The 19,926-nt window shown below is 41.1% G+C and overlaps 2 protein-coding genes across 3 annotated transcripts in view; one reads left to right on the plus strand and one right to left on the minus strand.

The window, feature by feature from the left end:
* DNAH11 (dynein axonemal heavy chain 11) overlaps positions 1-16,403 on the plus strand; it is a 301,905-nt gene extending 285,502 nt beyond the window's left edge. Inside the window, exons 78-83 of the mRNA XM_045564154.1 lie at positions 7,622-7,864; positions 10,162-10,344; positions 10,421-10,536; positions 14,377-14,489; positions 14,925-15,065; positions 16,073-16,403. Coding sequence (XP_045420110.1) covers positions 7,622-7,864; positions 10,162-10,344; positions 10,421-10,536; positions 14,377-14,489; positions 14,925-15,065; positions 16,073-16,320 — 1,044 coding nt within the window. The 3' untranslated portion in view covers positions 16,321-16,403. The remainder of the gene's footprint in view (positions 1-7,621; positions 7,865-10,161; positions 10,345-10,420; positions 10,537-14,376; positions 14,490-14,924; positions 15,066-16,072) is intronic.
* CDCA7L (cell division cycle associated 7 like) overlaps positions 15,996-19,926 on the minus strand; it is a 43,423-nt gene continuing 39,492 nt past the window's right edge. For both annotated transcript variants that reach the window (XM_045565250.1, XM_045565251.1), the window contains exons 8-10: positions 19,094-19,243; positions 17,876-18,012; positions 15,996-17,331 (exon numbers count right to left, since the gene is read on the minus strand). In XM_045565250.1, coding sequence (XP_045421206.1) covers positions 17,301-17,331; positions 17,876-18,012; positions 19,094-19,243 — 318 coding nt within the window. In that variant the 3' untranslated portion in view covers positions 15,996-17,300. The remainder of the gene's footprint in view (positions 17,332-17,875; positions 18,013-19,093; positions 19,244-19,926) is intronic.

The raw sequence follows: 19,926 nt of genomic DNA on the forward strand, positions 1-19,926 counted from the left end.
AGCAAGACCCTGTCTCTACAAAAAATAGAAAAATTAGCCGGGCGTGGTGGCATGTTCCTGTAGTCCCAACTACTCAGGAGGCTGAGGCAGGAAGATCACTTGAGCCCAGGTGTTTGAGGTCTCTGTGAGCTATGATGATACCACTGCATTCTAGCCCAAGAGACAGAGCAAGTCCCTGTCTCGAAAAAAGAAAGAAAAACAGTTCCGGCATCCTGTTACCCAGTAGGGTGACTATAGTCAACAATAAGTTATTATATATCTAAAAGTAGCTAGGAGAGAGGATTTTGTATTTTCTCACCATGGAGAAATGATGTTTGAGGTGATGGATATGCTAATTACCCTGATTTTATCATTACACAATGTATACGTTTTGAAACATCACATTGTACCCTATCAATATGTACAATTATTATGTGTCATCTAAAGTGAAATAAAAATGTGATTTGAGAGAGTCTAGTTCTTCCTTCTCCTGTGAGGAAGGAGTAGATCACCCCTGTAGTGGAGTTTAAAGAGCCCAGGCATCCTTTTCCCAGTTTTTATCTTACTAACGTTGTGCCTGTGTAGAAATGGTTTGTCACGGGACCGTGTTTTCTAGTAAAAATACACAGTTCTTGTTACTTATACTACAGAAGCTCAGTGTGGCAGCCATACTTTTTTCACGCACTCTCTCTTGCGTGCTCTAACAGTATTCAAGTTTAGGTTCATGGCCATTTCCCGGTTATTTCTTGAAATCCAAGGCACCTTATACTGTATCATTTCTATTCCCAGTTAAGCAAGACACCACCTATGTTTAGGGCAATACCAAAGTCATCGTCTTTTTTTTTTTTTTTTTTTTTTATATTTTGAGCAACCTGTTCATAATTTTTCTGAAAACGTCATCTCGGAGAAGCATTAAATAGATTTGATCAAACCTTCCTCAAGTCCATTTTGAGAATATAATCATGTATTAGAAGACATGGTATATTAGAGTCTGATATCAAAAATTGGAGACAAATTATTTAGTTTTTAATAATGTTGACCAATTTGGGGACAATGCAGAAGAAAAATTGACTTTCCGGCTTTGTGATCATTATTTAGGTGTTTCTTTTGATTCTGAGTCTCCTGGTCTTTCCTGAGTTCTAATGAGCAGGATTTCACATGTCAGAAAGAGACTTCCAATTTAACACAATTGGAAGTCACTCCTCCGAAGAGGTCTGGGAGCAAGTTGCCATGGAGATGGGGAAGATAAACAGGCGCACGACCTTCACAGAGGCTGACTTCTCCCAGTAACAGTGGAGGGCAAGGGGCCAAGCAAAAAGCTCACAGGGACGTCCCCTCTCCTGGCTCTGGCCGGTGGCTAAGAGGAGAATTACTGTTGCCGAATGAAGCAGTCCATTAACCTTCCCAGGTCTGAGCTCCCATTCAAATAACTGGAAAAGAAATGTAGGTGATGAAACCTCAGGGCATCACTGGTGTGAGTAAGCCCTTTAGAAATGTATGTACCTGATCTGGTGAGGTTTTGGGATCACGATGCTTCATGTGCATACTTACGTCGTCAATGGGCAGTGCTACCTTCCCACCTCACCAAAGGAAATTAATTCACTTACTGACCTGGGGTTAGAGGCTGCAGAAGTCGTTATTTTGTTCCCATGTGAATGTTTCCTGCTCCTGCTGTTCGTATGATTAGCAACATGATCTAACACTTCAGCATCTGCAGGATGTCTTTTTTGCCAATTCTCACATAGGTTAACATATTTGGAAATTAGTGTCTTTGGTTGCATTGGAACATGATCAAAGAGCAGCCCATTAATAGTCTGTGGTTTAAAGTTCTGCTGTTCTTATCAAAAGAATCAGAATGCTTTCAGTGCTATCTTCCTGTTAAGAGGATGAATGAATTTTTTTGTTGGATGAATGAGTTTGTGCTCAGAGAAATTAGTCCAGTTGGCAAGGTGCCTTAGAGGGTCTCTGGCCAAAATTAAAAATGAAAACATTTTCTCATATATAAGGTGTGTACTTGGCAGTGCTAAAATAAGTAATATAGTATATTACTTTCAGAAAATAAAATATCATGTCACTTTAAAGTTATCATATAGCACAAAGTATTTTAATAATATAGAGTAACAAATAAGAACCTGGGCTTTGAAATAAAAAGCAAACCCTTGGGTTCAAATTCAAGCACTTCCTTGCATTTGCCGTGTGATATTACTGGATCTTTCTTAACCTCCGTTTTATTATTTACAAAACAAGAATGAGCAACTCACGAGTTTATTGTCAGGTTTAAACATTGGTATAATGTTAGAATAATATGCTTAATGGGAAATATTGTTATTATGAAGTATAAATTTTCATAATATATATTTCCCACTGGCTATTATTTAATCTACGATGGTAACAGTGGAAATCATTTATTAAATACCTGCTCTGTGCCAGGGGGCAGTACCACACAATTCATGTGTATTATTTCTTCTCCTTACTACAATCCTGCAAAGTAGGTATTATCTCATTTAATCAAAAAGGAAACTCAGCTCATATAGGTCAAACAGCTGGTATTTAGCAGAACCAGACTCATAATCAGACCCCAAAGGCCAGTGTTTCTCTGCACTACGCTGCATTGGTCGGAGTGCTCATCTGCTTGTGGTCGCGGGGGCACAGGTCACCAGAACACTGACCTGTGTGTGTACTTGCGCGGTGTGCTGGCACAGCTGGCACTGAGAACATCTGGACAATCCAGGAGACCAGAATCCTGGTTCTGGTCCTGCTGCTAACTTGCTGTCTAGCTTTGTGCTGGACCTTCCTGTGCCTCAGTTTATTCATTTGTAAAATGAAAGTACCGTCTAGAAAATCACCAGTGTACCTTGCAGCTCTAAAGACACCATGATAATGTAATTCAACCTTGAACAATTTCTGAAAATCCTTGGCAGCACTGTGTGGCCATGTCATTTTTGACCCAAAAGGCCAAGGGCAGATATACTTCTTTAGACTCACAATGAATCAGGAGTTTCTTGTCATTACAAAGACTACCTGGAGAGGCAGTATAGAACTGTGGTCCCCAACCCCCAGGCCACAGACCTGTACCTGCTCATGGCCCATTAGGAACCAGGCCACACAGCAGGAGGTGAGCAGCAGGCTAGCCAGCGAAGCTTCACCTGTTTTTATAGCCTCTCCCCATGGCTCACCTTAGCTCCACCTACCCTACCCCACCCCCCCCCTCCATCCTTGGAAAAATTACCTTCCATGAAACCAGTTCCTGGTGCCAAAAAGGTTGGGGACCACTGGTATGAAAGGTGAGATTTTTATTAAATGTCAGAAAGGAAAATGTAAAAACGACAATAATCCCATGGAGTTAACACAGTGGGCAGAATGCTGGTTTTCCCAGTTACTAATAATTGTGCCTGCCATTGTGCCTGCCCCTGACTTCTGCAAAGGTGACTTCAAATCCTCGGTGATGTTTCCATGATTTGGAAGTTCTTTTGGCCAGAGCATGATTTCCATTGATTCTTTTTTTTTTTTTTTAAGAACAGCTTTACTGAGATATAATTTGCACATCACATTTGCCAATTATATGATTCAAAGGTTTTTATATATTCACTGTTGTACAACCATTACCACAATTTTAGAACAGTTTAATCACCATCACCCCCCCAAAAAAAAACGCTGTACCTGTTCTCAGTCATTCACCATTTGCTTCCCCTCACGCACGCAAAATACCCCACTCCCCCGCTCATGGCAACCACTAATCTACTTTCTGTATCTATAGATTTGCCTATTGTGGACATTTTATATAAATGAATCATATAATATGTAGCCTTTTGTGTCCAACTTCTTTCACTTAGTAAATGTTTTCAAGACTCATCCATGTTGTAGCATGTATCAGTACTTCATTCCTTTTTATGGCCAAAAATACCTCCATTGTATGGATATACCACATCGTGTTTATCCTTTCATCAGCTGATGGACATTTGGGTTGTTAACACCTTTTGGCCATTAGGAATAATGCTGCTGTGGACTTCTGTGTACAAATTTTGTGTGGACATATGTTTTCAATTCTTTTGGATATGTAGTTAGGAGTGGAATTGCTGGTGACATGGTAACTCTGTTTAATATTTGGAGGAACCATGAAACTGTTTTCCAAAGTGGCTGCAGCATTGTTATATTCCCACCAGCAATGTATTAATATGAAGGTTCAATTTTCTCCAAATCCTCACCAACACTGCTAATTCTCTACATTTTTTTTTAATTTCAGAATATTATGGAGGTACAAATGTTTTGGTTACATGAATTGCTTTTGTACCATTTGAGTCAAAGTTATAAGTGTGCCCATGAACCAGTGTGCATTGTACCTGTTAGGCGTGAATTTACCCATCCCCTACTCTCCCCTCGTACCTGTTCGATTTCTGATGAATGTTATTTTTGATTAGTTCCAATTAAATGGTGAGTACATGTGGTGTTTGTTTTTCCATTCTTGTGATACTTCACTTAGAATGGGTTTCAGTTCCATCCGGGTTAAAACAAGAGGTATTAGTTTACCATTTTATGGCTGAGTAGTACTCCATATGGTATTCATATACCACATTTTACTAATTCACTCATGTTTTGATGGGCACTTGGGTTGTTTCCACATCTTTGCAATTGTGAATTGTGCTGCTATAAATATTTGAGTGCAGGTATCTTTTTTATAGAATGTCTTTTTTTCCTTTGGGTAAATACCACTCTGAATGCACCCAATCTCGTCTTTCCACATTTTTGATTCTAGCCATCCTGGAGGGGGTAAATTATCACCTTGTAGTTTTGATTTGCATGGCTCCCTACGTAGCAGCTTTTCATGTACTTATTGGCTACTTGTGTATCTTCTTTGGGGAAATGTCTAGTTAGAACTATTGATTCTTTGAGGCATTACAACAACTTTCTCAAACAATCCTCCCCCAAAGTCAGGAAAGGAGGACACTGTGCAGAGAGCTCTACAGTTAGGGCCCCATTAGCAAGAAGCAGCTTTTCATAAAAACTCCCTGGAGTGGGAAGGGAGGAGGTGGGAATTCAGAATCAGGATTCACAGAGCTCCTTGAGTAGGCTGAAATCTTTGCAGTTTTCTTAAAGTAAAAGGCAAACATAAGTCTTTGTATGAAACAAACCCTGCTTTTCAAATTTTAGTTGTTTGGCATCATAGTAGGAATTTGTAGTAGGACATTTCACAGGTTTTGTTTTTCTTTCCAGAAAATAAGATGTACCTAATAATGTCTGCAGCTAAGACACAGGGAAGACCAACACTAACACTCATGAAAGGCTGCTATGTGCCAAGCTGTTTGCATACCTTATTCTTACAGCCACAATTATTAGGTTGCTATTGTGAGCCACATTTTACTGATGAAGAGATTGAAACTTAGATATAATAAATTGTCATTTCTTAATGCCACCAAACCATTAAGGGATGGGAACTGAATCAGGTTTGTCTGGCTGCAAACCTCAAGCCCTCTCCTTTGAGTTTGCTATTTTCTTTTGCTTTGCTCCTCGCCTAAAGTATAGATGGCACTCTTCATGTGTTTCTAAACAGACTGCCTAATGGTCTTTCTAAAAAGCATGGATCATTTGCAGTCCCATCAGCACAACACGACACGACTATGCACTGAAACAAATGTCAGTCCCCACGGCATTTTAACATTTCTAAGTGTCTCGTTTTTCGTTGGTCTCTTTGCTTGAAATTCTGTTTTTAACTGTTTGTTTTTATTGAGGGACAAATTAACTGCAGCTTTTAAAATTTCTTCAACTACCTAGCGAGCACTAAGTGAGAAGACCAAACACTTGTTTATAAGGAATGAAGTTCTGTTTGGATGTGGTTGTTGATTCTAGTTTTGGATTATTCATATTTTTATCTTGGCTAATTTATCTATCATAGGCTAATTATGGTGAGTTTGTTTTGGTCATCCTGAGCCAGGTGACATTTAAATTTTGATTATTATATATAAATATGAAACGATAAAAATGTGAATAAATGAATAAAACCAAGCCAATGGAGATTGGTGGTGGGATAGTCCAACTTGCTCCTTCCCATATTTATTGGATCCAGATTTGTTTCTGGCAACATGAAGGATTAGAGAAGTTAAAAATCCTACTGGTGTAAAATATAGATAGATATACTGACTCAAATGTTAAAAATGCCCTTGAAATTCACAGGCAGAAATTGAGCATCAATATTAAGCACACAGGGTCTCTAGGCAATCCAGGATTTAGGTGTGAGAGGGAAGGAACAAACTGCCAGATGATTGTCTGTATGGAAATTCACATGTATTTTGTCCCCTTTAGACTCTGAGTTCCTTAAGAATTAGGTCATGCAGAGCCTTTAGAGTTCCAAGGCTTGTTGTGGTACACTGGGTGATCAGTATATATTACTGAATGAATAAATGAATATTCACTTTGTCTCTAGGGGGTAGTGAGGAGACGATGGCATAACAGTTATAGACAAACCCCACTTTCAGGAAATGGTTTAGAAAATCCAGGCAGAAAAGAGATACATTAGGTAATAGTTTAAAAACAACATCTCACTGTTAAGTGTATATACAGACAGAATTTATGGCATGAGAGACTGGAAAACTGAAACAGAGGTGTTAATGGCCCCTGGGAACCAGAGAGCAATCAGGTAAAAAAAAAAAAAAATCTGAGATTCTATTGCATTAACTAGAAAACTATAGTCACTCAATTAACTCTCAGTGTTTATGGTTGGTCAGACTCAGGTCCACAGATTTTTTTGTTACATTTTGAAGATCTACATTATAACGTTGAGAGGGTTGGGTATTGTCGCTCACATGGCCTTTGTTCCAAAAGTCCCTCTAAATACGTCTACCCATTCCTCCCAGCCTCAGTGAAGCGGAGAGGCATGCTAAATGCCTGATTACTCTGGCCTTTCATTCCCTTAGCAAGTATGTATTGAGCACCAACGTGGCCAGCAACTCTTCCAGGGTCAGTGGAGCTTGAGATGAGCAGCACAGACTACCCTGGGTAGCTCCAAACCCCGAGAAGGTAGCACTGATTTGACTCTTAGTAGATGGTGCTTATATACACATTATAAAATGGTGCTTATATACACATACACATTTTTCAGTAGAGGCACATATAATTATTTGTTTATAAAATTCAACTGTAACATATAGAAAATGATTTGAAGCAGTATTGTGAAAAGTATGGCACACTGGGAAAGCACGCACTGTAGTCATACTAAAATGAGTTCAGAATTAAGATTAAAATCAAACGTCTGCCTAGGCAAATTATGTCAAGAGTTTTGATTTCCTCTGTGGGAGGTCGGGATGTTTGGGACAATCAATGAGCTGAAGCGTTGTAACAGGGTGACCAATGTACAGTGATGACGCAACACCTGCACATTCCTTTGGTGTGCGTCTCAGACGTCTGAGCACATCGCAAGTGAAATCTTCCTAGAGATAGAATTCTCATGTGTTCCTTGGAATTCTCCCCAGACTTCAGCCTGGTGCCATACATAGACCAGTGTGGTTGATTATGAAACATTTTCGAGAGGCTGCTACCAATCCAGCATCATGCTGGGACCTTCTTGCCAGAATGTTCACAAAGTGTTTAGGAAGTGAAAATTGATGCCTACCTAGATTTGGAATAACAGACTTTTCCTTTATGGTTGAAGATTGAAGATGAACTTATGCTGGCACCAGGATTCGCAGCCCCACCCTACCTAGATTACTCAGGCTACCATCAGTATGTAGAAGAGATGCTTCCTCCAGAAAGCCCCACACTGTACGGCCTCCACCCAAATGCTGAAATAGAATTCCTGACGGTGACATCCAACACCCTCTTCAGAACCTTGCTGGACATGCAGCCCAGGAACGCACTAAGTGGTGATGAACTGGGGCCATCTACAGAAGAAAAGGTAGACGGTCTGTCTGGTTCATTTTTATTTAGCATTCTATATGAGTATACAATTCTTTATTCGTTCTGTGAATGGATGTTTGGGTTGTTTCTAGGTTTTTACATTTATGAATATCACAGCCATGAACATTCTTATATGGTCTTGTCAATAGACAAAGTAACTCCCAACGGTATCCACTGATAATATTCATTTTTCTATACCTAGAAGTGGGATTGCCAGATCATAGGGTATATAATGTTTACCTTTAATAGTACTCAGAGTTTTCTAAAGTGGTTGTACCAGTTACACTCTCACCAGCAGTGTTTGAGAGTTCCAGTTGCTCTATCTCCTTGTGGTTTTTGTTAAAGGTAACCATATCTCACAGTGATTTTTACTTTGCATGCTGCAGTTAAGGAATAATGTTGAGCGTCTTTTCACATGGCTTATGGCCATTGGGATATACTTTCTTGCGAAGTACCTGTTCTAGTGCTTACCCAATTTTTAATTGAGTTGTTAGTCTTTGATTTATAAGAGCTCTTTACTCTGGATGTGTGTCCTTGGTCAGATATATATATATAGATATATAGGTATGTATCTATATATATACATATTGCAAGTATCTAGTCGTTTGTCTTTTACTCTCAATGTGTTTTTGGCTCTGTCATTTTGTTATGATATCTTTTTTACATTGTCTTGGGAGATTAGCATTATTTTTTAACGCTAATTATTACCCTAGAATGATGGGGATAAAATAATTATTTGTTTAAACTTTAGATTAAAATCTTATTTGTCATTAATTAAAAACCTGAATAGTTGACTTCCCCCCCAAATAAATTAGCCCTTATTTCTGTCTCAAAATTATTAATCAAGATTTGATTGACAAGGATTTAGGTTGTTGAAACCCAATAAACATCAGATCTAATTATAATGAGGTCCCAGGAACTGTCCATATTATTACTTGAAATTTTTCAATTATTTCTTGAAATAAGGCCATTCATGGAGGCACTCATAATTTAGAAGCTTTAGAAATTTGTTAGTGTTGTTTTATCCCATATACTAACTTCTTTATAAAGACGAACAAGGAAAAAATTCATCCATTTGGGAAACTACAGAGCATGAATAGAATCAGAGGGGTAGGTGAGGTCTGCATCTGGTTTCTGTGCTTCCGTCTTTCCAACAAGGAAGTTCAGATCATTACATCAGAAAATGCAGGGCACCTGAGGCAAAGGTGCCTTGACACCCCAGAGAGGCAAACAGATTGTAACAATGACCACATATTAAGTGCTTACTGTATACTAGGCACTATAGGAAGTGCTTTGCAGATAATACCACTTAATCCACAATAGCTCTGAGTGGCATCAGGACCCCCATTTCTGACATGACCTTGTGTGACTAGCCAAGTCCAGGCAGCCAGAATGGGCCCATGAAGGAAATCAAATCCCGGCTGATTCCAAAAGCCATTCTTTTACCTAAATTCTCTATAACACAGTTTCATACTTGTCTACTGCTGTTGTAAATGCGTTTAAGATTTCAGAACCTGACAAATCACCTGCCAGAGTGCTAAAGTAACTTGCAGGCAGGAATCCAAGAAATCAAAGAAAGATGCTTGCGGCTAAAGGCAGGCAGTGTTGTTCAAGCTTATGTCCTTTCTAGATATTTACTGGTTTTTCCCAGCTCAGTGAAGCTGCATAGATGGAACAAGTATGTGTATCTGAGTACTAGGTGCATATTCACACCTTCGATATATAAATGATTTCTTCAGGGCAACAGTTATAGAAGATAGAGGCTTCCTTATTGTTAAAAAATGAAATGATCTAAATTGTTCCAGGAATTTTTGGATGCCCTGGGGGGGAGGGCAGCATCAGAGTCACCAGAATTAGCTCATACTTTAAGGGCCTCTTTGGTTCATGTGACTTTTCAAATGATTTTGTTAATTTAGCAGATTATAAAATACAGTACCCAAATGATGGGCTTCTGCTTCCTCTGATCCTATCTTTACATACAAATGATAGATAGTTGATGACAGTTGTATACTCCCTAAATGCTAATAGTGAATAAACTGCAAATAAGCAGTAGCTCCTCCCTGACTAGATTTGGGATCTAAGGAAGGGGAGGTGCTGGCGTTGGTGCAGAGGCAGCTGAAGGAGTTGGCATTGCCACTCTGCCCACCTCCTGGGAGCAGTGGGCATCTTTCACAGGCATGTTTGGAAACTGTATGATATATTCTTGGACTTCAAAATGTAGAGGATATATACAGTCACCAAGACCACAACTGAAATAGAAAGGAGCTAAATCTTTGTTTGTGCTAATGATTTAAGGTTAAGAATGTCTTGGATGACATTCTGGAGAAACTTCCAGAAGAGTTCAACATGGCAGAGATAATGCAAAAAACCTCAAATAGAAACCCCTATGTTCTTGTCTGCTTCCAAGAATGTGAGAGGATGAATATTCTCATTCGGGAAATCCGTGCATCACTTGAACAATTAGACCTTGGTTTGAAGGTAAGTTTAAGTGGGACTAGGGCAGCTTCACCACACTGGAAGATATTCAATATGTGGCCTTTTTTCTCTATGCAAGGGGGAGCTCACATTATCTCCCGACGTGGAAGCCCAGCAGTCTGCGCTGAGTTATGACACGGTGCCAGACACTTGGAGCAAACTGGCTTATCCTTCTACTTATGGCCTAGCCCAATGGTAAGCTGCCCCATCCTGCTGCCACTGGCCCTTCATCAGCCTCGGCGCTGGGTTAGTGTTCTGAATTACATCTTGTAAGAACTATGAAGATTGTGTTTTGTGACTGTACTTGGCCTGCAACTGTGCCAACACTACTACCAGTTTCATTTGAGTTTTCTTAGTATATTGCTTCAAAGGCAAAAATCAGTTAAGTCTGGGTCAGAGCAAGATTCAAATTCTGCCTCGCACTTATTAGGTATTTGATCTTGAAGAAAACGCCTAATCTTTCTCTGTATCACTTTTTTTCATCTGAAAATGTAGATCGTAGAATTCCCTCATTGAGTTGTAAGATTTAAATGGCCATGAAGGCAACTTGAGTTTGACTTCATGTCATTTCATACCCTTATTTTCCAAGCCAGTGGTTACTAATGCCTTCTCATAGACAACTTTTTAATATTTGTAATATGGTATGCCATAAATTACACTGCCATCAACATGTGGGTACGACTGCAGAGATGTGTCACAAAGCAGGCAGAAATTCACAGATCACTGAAGGCCGGTGTGATCCCCAGCTGCTCCTTGGCCTGGGTAGACAATTCAGGAAGTTTCATTAGACTCTCTTTTTGGTGCTTTTCTTTACCCTTGCTTTCCTGAATCATTCCTCCATGAACCAGAACACTACTGTGAGCCTTAAACTGGATGGTCCATTAGAATCCCAAATGACTGCCAGTTGGAATTGTCCCCCAGGCACTGAGGTGCTGCATGTGTGGGATGGTGCAAACATAAGGTGGGGAGAGGGGAGGCGACGTGTGAAGACCCCAGATGACAGCAAGTAACTGCAGCAGAGCAGGGAGCAGAACCCCTCCACCCATTTCTATTGCTATAAATATCCAAAATAGACTTTTACATCTCAGAGATGAAGGATTTATATATATAGTTATGTCTTATGATTAATGGTAACTTTGGACTTATTTCCACCATCTTATTTTGTGCTTCCTGATTTCTACATTTTTCTTACCTTTTTTCCCAACCCTTTCTGACTTCCATTGATTTAATTGTTTTGTTTTTTTTTTCATTTGGTGTCTATCACTGTACCACTTCCATTTTAGTGGAGACCCTTTACATTGTTACATACACACCTTTAATGTCTTTCTAACACAGTGTAAAGTTCCCTTAGACCCTTCGACCTCCCTCTGGTCTGCAATTATAGTTCAATCTTATTTTAAACTGTAGTATTTTTGTTCTTGTTTATAGTCAGTAATTATTTTTGCTTTAACAATGTATCAATTTCTTTGTTCACTGTTGCTTTTCGCATCTTGTTCTGGGCTCCTTTTCCTTTTTACCAAAGTATAAAATGTAGCAGGTCCTTGGGGAGGGCTGTAAATCATACCGTGTCTGAAACTGTCTTTCACTACCCTCTCTCTTGATTGATAGTTTACTTATATGTAGAATTCTAGGACACAATGATTATTTTCCCTCCACTTTTGGTGTGCTTGTTAATTCTGTTCTCTTCTAGCATTGATTGTAGAGGATCAGTCTGTTCTTAAATATACTTGTTATTCCTTCACAAGTTTTTAAGACTTTGCTCTTTACCCTTAGGGTTTTACAATTTTACTGATATATTGAGTTATGGACTTTTAAAAACATATCCTGCTTGGTACTGTGTGCAGTTAGAAATGAGTCCATCCATTAGCTTCCGTTCTGAAAAATTCTCAGCCCTTATTTCTCTGAATATTGCCTCCCCCACCCATTCTCTTCATTATCTGCACGTCTACCTGAACTCTCATATTTTCAATCTCTGAGTCTCTCCAGCTATATTCTGGTTGATTTCGTCATTCTGGGTGATCTTCATTATGTCTTTAACTCTCCTGTCTGTTTACTCCCTTGATTTAATTATTTGATTTCGCTGTCTATAACTTTCAGTCTCAAGTTGTTTACATTTTTGGAAGAGTGCCTGACCTAGTTTCATAAATTTCCTGTTTTTGTTTTTATTCTTTTTCTGAGGAGTTGAAACATACTTATAAATGAGTCTCTTTTCCAAGATTCTTCTATTTTTATTTCCTGGGTTATAAACCTTCCTATTTGTTGAACTTGCTAGTGGTTTTTCATGCCATATAGACTGCAGTCTTTATATCTGAATGACACTTTGGTTTTTTTAAAAAAAGAAAGGTAACACTCATTTGAGGGCTTTGTAGCCATCACTCTATTCTCTGGTCAAAGCTGCAGTGGAGATGTCCAAGGTTTGCATAATTTTTTTCCCCTTTATAAATGGCTTCATGTTTTTCCCTGGTCATCCAGGGGATTATCTTCGTACTCCATAATGTTATTAAGATATGCTTTAGTATTGATTATTCTGTGCCAAATTTCCTTGGAACATGATTATACAGATTCAAATTTGTAATTTAGGAAAACTAACATCTTCTAGAATTACATTATTAAATATTGTTTCGTTAACTTTCATCTTACTTTCACTGTAACCCTTTATTCCCACTTTTTATTATTCTCTTATGCTGCTTCACTTTCTGCTTTCATTTCTATAATTGTTTTTTCTATTATTTCCTGAGATCCTCCAACTTAATTTCCTCACTTTTTCTTTCCTGATCCCTTCCCTAAGTCATGACTTTGCTTATATAAGCAATCACTTCGTATCTTTTAAATTGTTGCAAGTCGTCTGGCTGCAATGTCTGTCCTCATGTGGCAACATTTAGTGGGAGGACTTTTTCTGCTGTTGCTTTCCTGATCTTTGCCCTTTTTACATCATCTTTGTGTAAAGCCCGTGCTGTTCCTTTTTATTATCTTCCAGTACATTTTTCCTAATCCAACTATTTGAAAGAATTTAATATGGGCCAGGGCACAGATCCACGTTCTAAGCCAGCAGGAATTTTCCACGTAGCAACCCAAGTTGGAGCGTGAACATTCCAAACCTTTCCTTCTTCACAGCCCGGAGTCGGCCAAGTACCAAATACCTACGAACCAGACAAGGTCCAGAAAGCTTCGGAGCGAGCCCGTGAGCCTCTTGCGCTGGAGAACTACTTTGCTGGCTTTATGTCGAGGCTCTATGTTCTATCCCTCATCCCTGCTCCATTCCACACCTCTTTTTGGCAGCCCTTAAACCTACACTTCAAAGTTTCACAATTCTCCTAATTTTATCAAAGAGAGTGGTTTGTCCTTAGCCTCCATGAGCCATCTTCCGTGTAGGTAAATTGCAGCCACTTCCTACCTTGCACCGTTGTGAGCAGATGAGAGAGTATGTGTGTAAACAGCATTTCTCAAACCACAGACATGCAATTGATGGCAGATTGTTTTCCTTAATAACCTTTTCCTAACCTCCTTTTAGATAATTATCGTATGTGGGAAGACTATTGTCACATACCCCACTGCTGCTGCACAAGCTGTTCCCACCTTTTCTGGCAACCCTGGTCTTGTGACAACCGTCACAGCCTTGCCCTCCCCTGTCCTTGGACATAGGTATTTTTTGCTCTGTTCCCACCGCACCCAACTCCATTTTGGTGCTTGTCGGTCCAACTCACACAGAGAGGACTTTTGCACAGTCACCGCATGGCACTAGGAGAATCGAAGTACAACAGTTGCCAAGTAAGTGGAGATGACTTTTCCACATTCTTCAGTGTGTCTCATCTCTAATGGTAACAGTATCTGTAAGAGCTGCAGTTGTAAAATCTCAATAGGAAAACAAGGTAGCCCTGTAAAGGGACAATGCCAGTCACCAGAAAGGACTTTACTGGCTCTTAGCGGTACCTTTCCTCCTCTACCACCCCTCCCCAACCTGCTCCCCAGAACTTACTGGAAAATGGATATTTTATTAAGCAGCAAGTTTATGTCTTCCTACCTCCCATTAACCAGGTTTAACAACCTCCTCCTGCGATGCCGAGAACTTGACACTTGGACACAAGACCTTGCCCTCCCAGCTGTAGTGTGGCTTTCTGGTTTCTTCAATCCTCAGGCCTTCTTAACTGGTAAGGGCTGCGGCAGGGCAGCTCCTGATGCACACAGGTCTTGCCTTACTTTTCCTGTGACGCACTTTCCCTGCCTGCCCACTAATCCTCAAGCAACAGCCATTACGGAAAAGGAGTCGGAGAGACTGACAACTTGAGTAAAGGCCCCAGTAGGAGGGCAGGGGGCTCCACGTGAGGTGGGGAGTGGTGTGCTCTGGAAAGGGCTGCACGGTCTCTGCCACAGTGGTGCAAAAACCACTGCAGACTGTACGTAACCACGTGGCTGCTCCAGTAAACCTGTATTTACAGGAAAGTGAGGTGGTCCTGCAGGCCTTAGTTAGCACCCCCTGTGCTAGTGCAGCCACATGCAAATATCCACGAGGCTAAAGGATGTCTCAGCCTACTGCTGGTTCCTGGGAACCTTACATGAAACTTTTTTTTTTGTGCTATTCAAAGCAATTATGCAGACCATGGCTCGAAAAAATGAGTGGCCACTGGATAAAATGTGCTTGACTGTTGACGTCACCAAAAAAACCAAGGAAGACTACGGCCATCCTCCCAGGGAAGGTGCATATCTCCATGGGCTCCTCATGGAAGGTAAGAGACCGTAAAGCATCTGTGCTTTCAGACTCAGGTTCAAGTTGGTATTTGTCCTTTGTTCATTCTGTTTCTCAGCATCTACTCACACAGTAACCTTATGCTAGTGGTTATTTATCTCATTTCCTCCTTTCTTTCTTTCAAATAAACAATTTAAATGCAAGGATGCATGTCCAGTGCTAGCCCAGCTGTGAGGCATTTGGGGTGATGGCTATCACTTAAATTTTGCGTCTTTATCTGGTGTTAATGCCCCAGGATAACTTAAGACTTAGACTGAATTTACATTATTTTGTGTTTCAGTATAATCAATTAAAAATCTTTCTTCTACTTTTTAAAAACTATTTTGTGTTTCAGTATAATCAATTAAAAATCTTTCTTCTACTTTTTAAAAACTGTCAGTAAATTTGCTCTAATATTTTACTACCAGAATTCCCCAAGCCTTTACGATGCCATTGCACAGTGTGAATCTCTGACATGGGCCTAGACTATGCAACATTTTCCAAATTCATTTGGCCATCCAGGATGTTTAGTTCCTACAACGATGTTCTGTTTTTACTGTAAAGCAAGTGCCACAAGTTCAAATCTTTTTCGGTGTAAGAAAATAAGGTGCAGTAAGGAGGGAATGTGGTGATTGGAGGTTTCTTGTACTTTTTTTTTTTTTTTTTTAAACAAAGGGCACATTTGTTTGCTTTAATGTATCTGAATTCTCAGAGAATCTGATTTCCATTAAATTAGTTTATTGCATGGAAACAATAATTCATGCAAGCACACGGTACCTCTGCTGCAGGCCAGTTAACCTCAGTCACGGACCAGCTTGGTACGAATGCCACCGATAGGCTGGGCGTGGTGGCTCACGCCTGTAAAATCCTAGCACTCTGGGAGGCAACAGAGGGAGACTCTGTTTCAAAAAAAAATGCCACTGACAAGCAAAAAATGTGACCAAACCGCAACTGTTTATTGCATCAAACAATCACATCATCAGTAACAACGTTGTGTTTTCGCCGTAGGTGCCAGATGGGACACCCAGTCAGGAACCATTGTTGAAGCCCGCCTCAAAGAACTGACATCCACCATGCCCGTCATCTTTGCAAAAGCCAGCCCCGTGGACAGACAAGAAACCAAACACACCTATGAGTGCCCTGTGTACAGAACCAAACTGAGAGGCCCCAGCTACATCTGGACCTTCCGGCTGAAGAGCAAAGAGAAGACCGCAAAGTGGGTTCTGGCGGGAGTGGCTCTGCTGCTGGAAGCATAGGCTGACCATCGGCTGGAGCACAGTGAGGACTTTCCATTGTGTCACTGCACCATTCCGTTCCCATGCGCGTTGAGTTATTTTAGTAACTTACATGTGCATTTTTAAAAACGCTATCCTTAGAAAGAAGGGGTAGAAAAAGAGCAGAGGAGGAAATACTGGAAACCTACTGAGAATCTACTGATTTTTAGCTTTCCCTGGTACACCTCTGAAACCCCATCCCACAATACAAAGAAGTACAGTATCATGTTTCCTCTGAACACAACCTCCAACACACCACAACTGAAAGGAAGGCGGATAATAGCAAAATCCTTTTAAATTAAAAATTAGCCCTTAAATTCTTTCAAAACATAAAAGCAGCGGCCCCAGGTGAGTCCTGAAGGAAGAGGCAGACGTCCCTGCCGGCTAGCAGTGCACCGGGCCCTCCAGTGTCTGGAACTTGACAGTCCACTTTTTGTTCAGTCAAGTTTTAATAAAAATAAAACTCTAGTACTCTCACGTTCTCAGGTTAATTGCACTTTGTAATTTAGGGGATCATTCTTCAATATAAATTTCCAATGACTCCGAGCAGGTTATAAACTATGTGGGTTGAACTGTCATCACTCATGAGAAGGCCAACTAGAGGCTCTACAACCCCTGTAAACACTGGGCCTAGAGTTACTGTTTGGAAAGTGAAAGAGCAAGGCACCATGGGTAATTAAACAAGGGCAAGAGCTGCTTATTCAATGTCTTCTATCTAACTTACCTGAACTTTAACTCCACCCCATTTAAATTGTGCTTTTTAATCATCGGCAGATACTTTTAACAATTAATTAGGACTTCTCTGCTTTGCTGTCTTCCTGAGAAATCTTTTTAGGCATATAAACATAGTACACTCTACGAAGAATTTCTGTGTAAAAACACAACTGTAAAAATCTTAGGCACAAATGGTACGCATGTCTCACTGGAGGTCTCTAAGGCGAGTTGGCTGGATCTTCTTTCTCTTACTTATCTTCTACCAGCTGCTTTTGTAAGCTGAGAAAAAGAGAAGTATCTGATAAGCAGTTAAAACAAATACAAAAGCAGCATTCTAGCTCGGGAGGTTCAACACCCTCCCAGAGTACAAAGCCAGAACCCAGGTCTCCTGACATTCAAAATCCTGACTCCTTATGCTTCAACAGTAGTACACCTGCAGCACAGTATGCCCCAAGTGTGACTTGCCTCACTCCCACGTTCCAAGACTCAGTTTGCTATGTAAATTAAACTTGTAATCTGCAAGTCTGTCCCCTCGTCCTAGCTGAACAACATGTGACCTGCCCTCTCTATCACAGAGGTTATGCTGCCTCCTGCTCTTCATGGGCTGTGGGGTTCTCCCTCAGCCTGCCTTGTCTACACCGTCCACTTCTATTGCACATCATAAGGGAAAATATTTTTCTAATGCAACAGACACAGAATGGATGGCCCTGGAGCTGGTTCATATAAATCAGCCATGAATTGAGGCAACAACTCCCTGCCTCGAGGGTCTCCCACACTGGACCTGGGGATTACAACCTCCATTCTTAAGCTGCTAGAGACTCACCTCTCCAGATATTCCTTAACGTTGTCATAACCGTAAAACTTGGCCAGATGAATGAGGATTCCTGTGGCACAGCGGCCATCACGCTTCCGACAGTAACTGCAGTTGCAGATCCCACGGCAGGGAGGACACACCCAATCCTGAGAGAGAAGACAGCAGAAATTTCCCCCATTATCCTCAGGCTCTGACAAGACCTGGGATTCTGATCCAGCCGGGCTCAGCTTGGCCTCTCCTCCAAGCTTTAATCACACAGTGTCTCTCAGTCTGTCACTGGGTGGGAAGGCTTATCCAGTGCACCGCCTCCTTTCTCACGTTTCAGAAAGGCTGATCACCCCACGTCACCCACAAACACTGAAAAATGTTAGGTTCAGACAAGACCAGCAGTGTAACTAATTAGCAGGGCTCCCTGTTCAGAAACTGGAGAATTTCAGGAGCATTTAGCCAAGTTGTGGGGCCATGTGACTATGCAGGTCACAAGCCCATTAAGTCAGCCCTGGTTTTAGGAGCACAGGGTTTCCAAGAGATCAAGGTATGAATTCCAACCCTTCCGATATGTGTACTTATTGTTAAATCACTTAGCCTAAGTAGCAGCTGATGCTCGTCTGTCAGCTGAGGACAGTATGTTTTCCCCATGACTGCTGTAGGAGAGATCACCATGAAGTAGGTAATAGCACACACTCTGGCCCAGGCTCAAGATCATGCCTACTGACCTCGATACTATCACCTCATTTTACGGAGAGAAGCTATATACCTACTTCATGAGGCTGAACAAATTAATAATTGAAATAACTGAAAATACATGTGTTAACAGATGTGAAACCCAGTTGGCACAGAGCTGGGCACACAGAGAGCACTCTATGCTGCCATCTACCCAGCCCCTGGCCTGCCCAAGAAAACTGGAGGGAAATCACTTTGCTGGAGGAAAGGCAGAGGGATTAACTTGTGCAAAAACAGACAACTGTAAGAAAGTTTTGCTCTGACATGGCAAAATTCAACGCAAACTCTTCTATTCTATCTGTTGGTCAGCTTGCTCTCTTTCCAGAAGGAAACTCTATTTTTCATTTCCACCAGAGTTTTAAGATGCAGAAGGAGGGGAAGGTGGAGAGAGCTCTACAGAAATCAGAGCTCTGCATCTGCTGGTCCCAGCAGGGACCCAGGGAGCCCCGTCTTGAGCTTGCTTCCTTCAACACGATTTGTGACCAATGCAAACACTGTTCCTACCGGGTCCAGCAATGCTGATCTCACATCCTCCCCGTAGCGGTTCCGCAGGCAGGGCCCACAGAACTGTCCTCGCACACCGCCACAGCTCTGGTTCCGGCACACTGTCTTGGTGTCGATGGTCTTCTGCCGACACTGATGGCACGTGTTACCCTGGAGGAGAGGAAGGCGGTGAGCAGGTGAACATAGGGATTTATACGGTGATGCCTGTGAGGCCAGATGTCGTCATGTACGTTCCTGGGTGCACAAAGAAGCACTGCCCGTCTCCTTGAATCTAGCAGGGCTATTTCCCTAGTACAAACCATGCCATCTTCCTCCAGACTGTAAGCATTTCCATTCTGGGGCCAGAAAAGCATATTAGGCCAAATGAGGCTGAGCAGAGAGCCAGGAGGAACAAAACAATCAGGCCATCGGGAAGAGAGACCAGACGAAAGCTTGAGACAAGGGGTGGCAGAGCTCCTATAAGATGACAGGTGACCAAGTGGCAATGAGCCTTGGGTGTCATCAACTCAGCTCCAGCCTAGTGTTGGAGACCTGGGTATCTACAGTGTAAAATCTCCTGGTTTTAAAACATTGGCAACCTAATTAAAAACACTTTACTACTACCTTAAGGCAGCGTCCCATTACGTATCCCCAAAAAATGATGTAGAACACCACAAAGCCTCCCTCTAAATCACAACTTGGAAGATATTTTAACACTCATTTCCTACCAACCAAAGATATTCTGTCAAACTTTATTTTCTATGGTTATATTACTCCCCTAACCCCAATACACTATCTTTTACAATATTTAAAATATAGGACTATGTAATATTTTAAATATGACAATTATATAT

This window comes from Lemur catta, chromosome 11 (genome assembly GCF_020740605.2).
Source record: "Lemur catta isolate mLemCat1 chromosome 11, mLemCat1.pri, whole genome shotgun sequence".
Classification (NCBI taxonomy): domain Eukaryota; kingdom Metazoa; phylum Chordata; class Mammalia; order Primates; family Lemuridae; genus Lemur; species Lemur catta.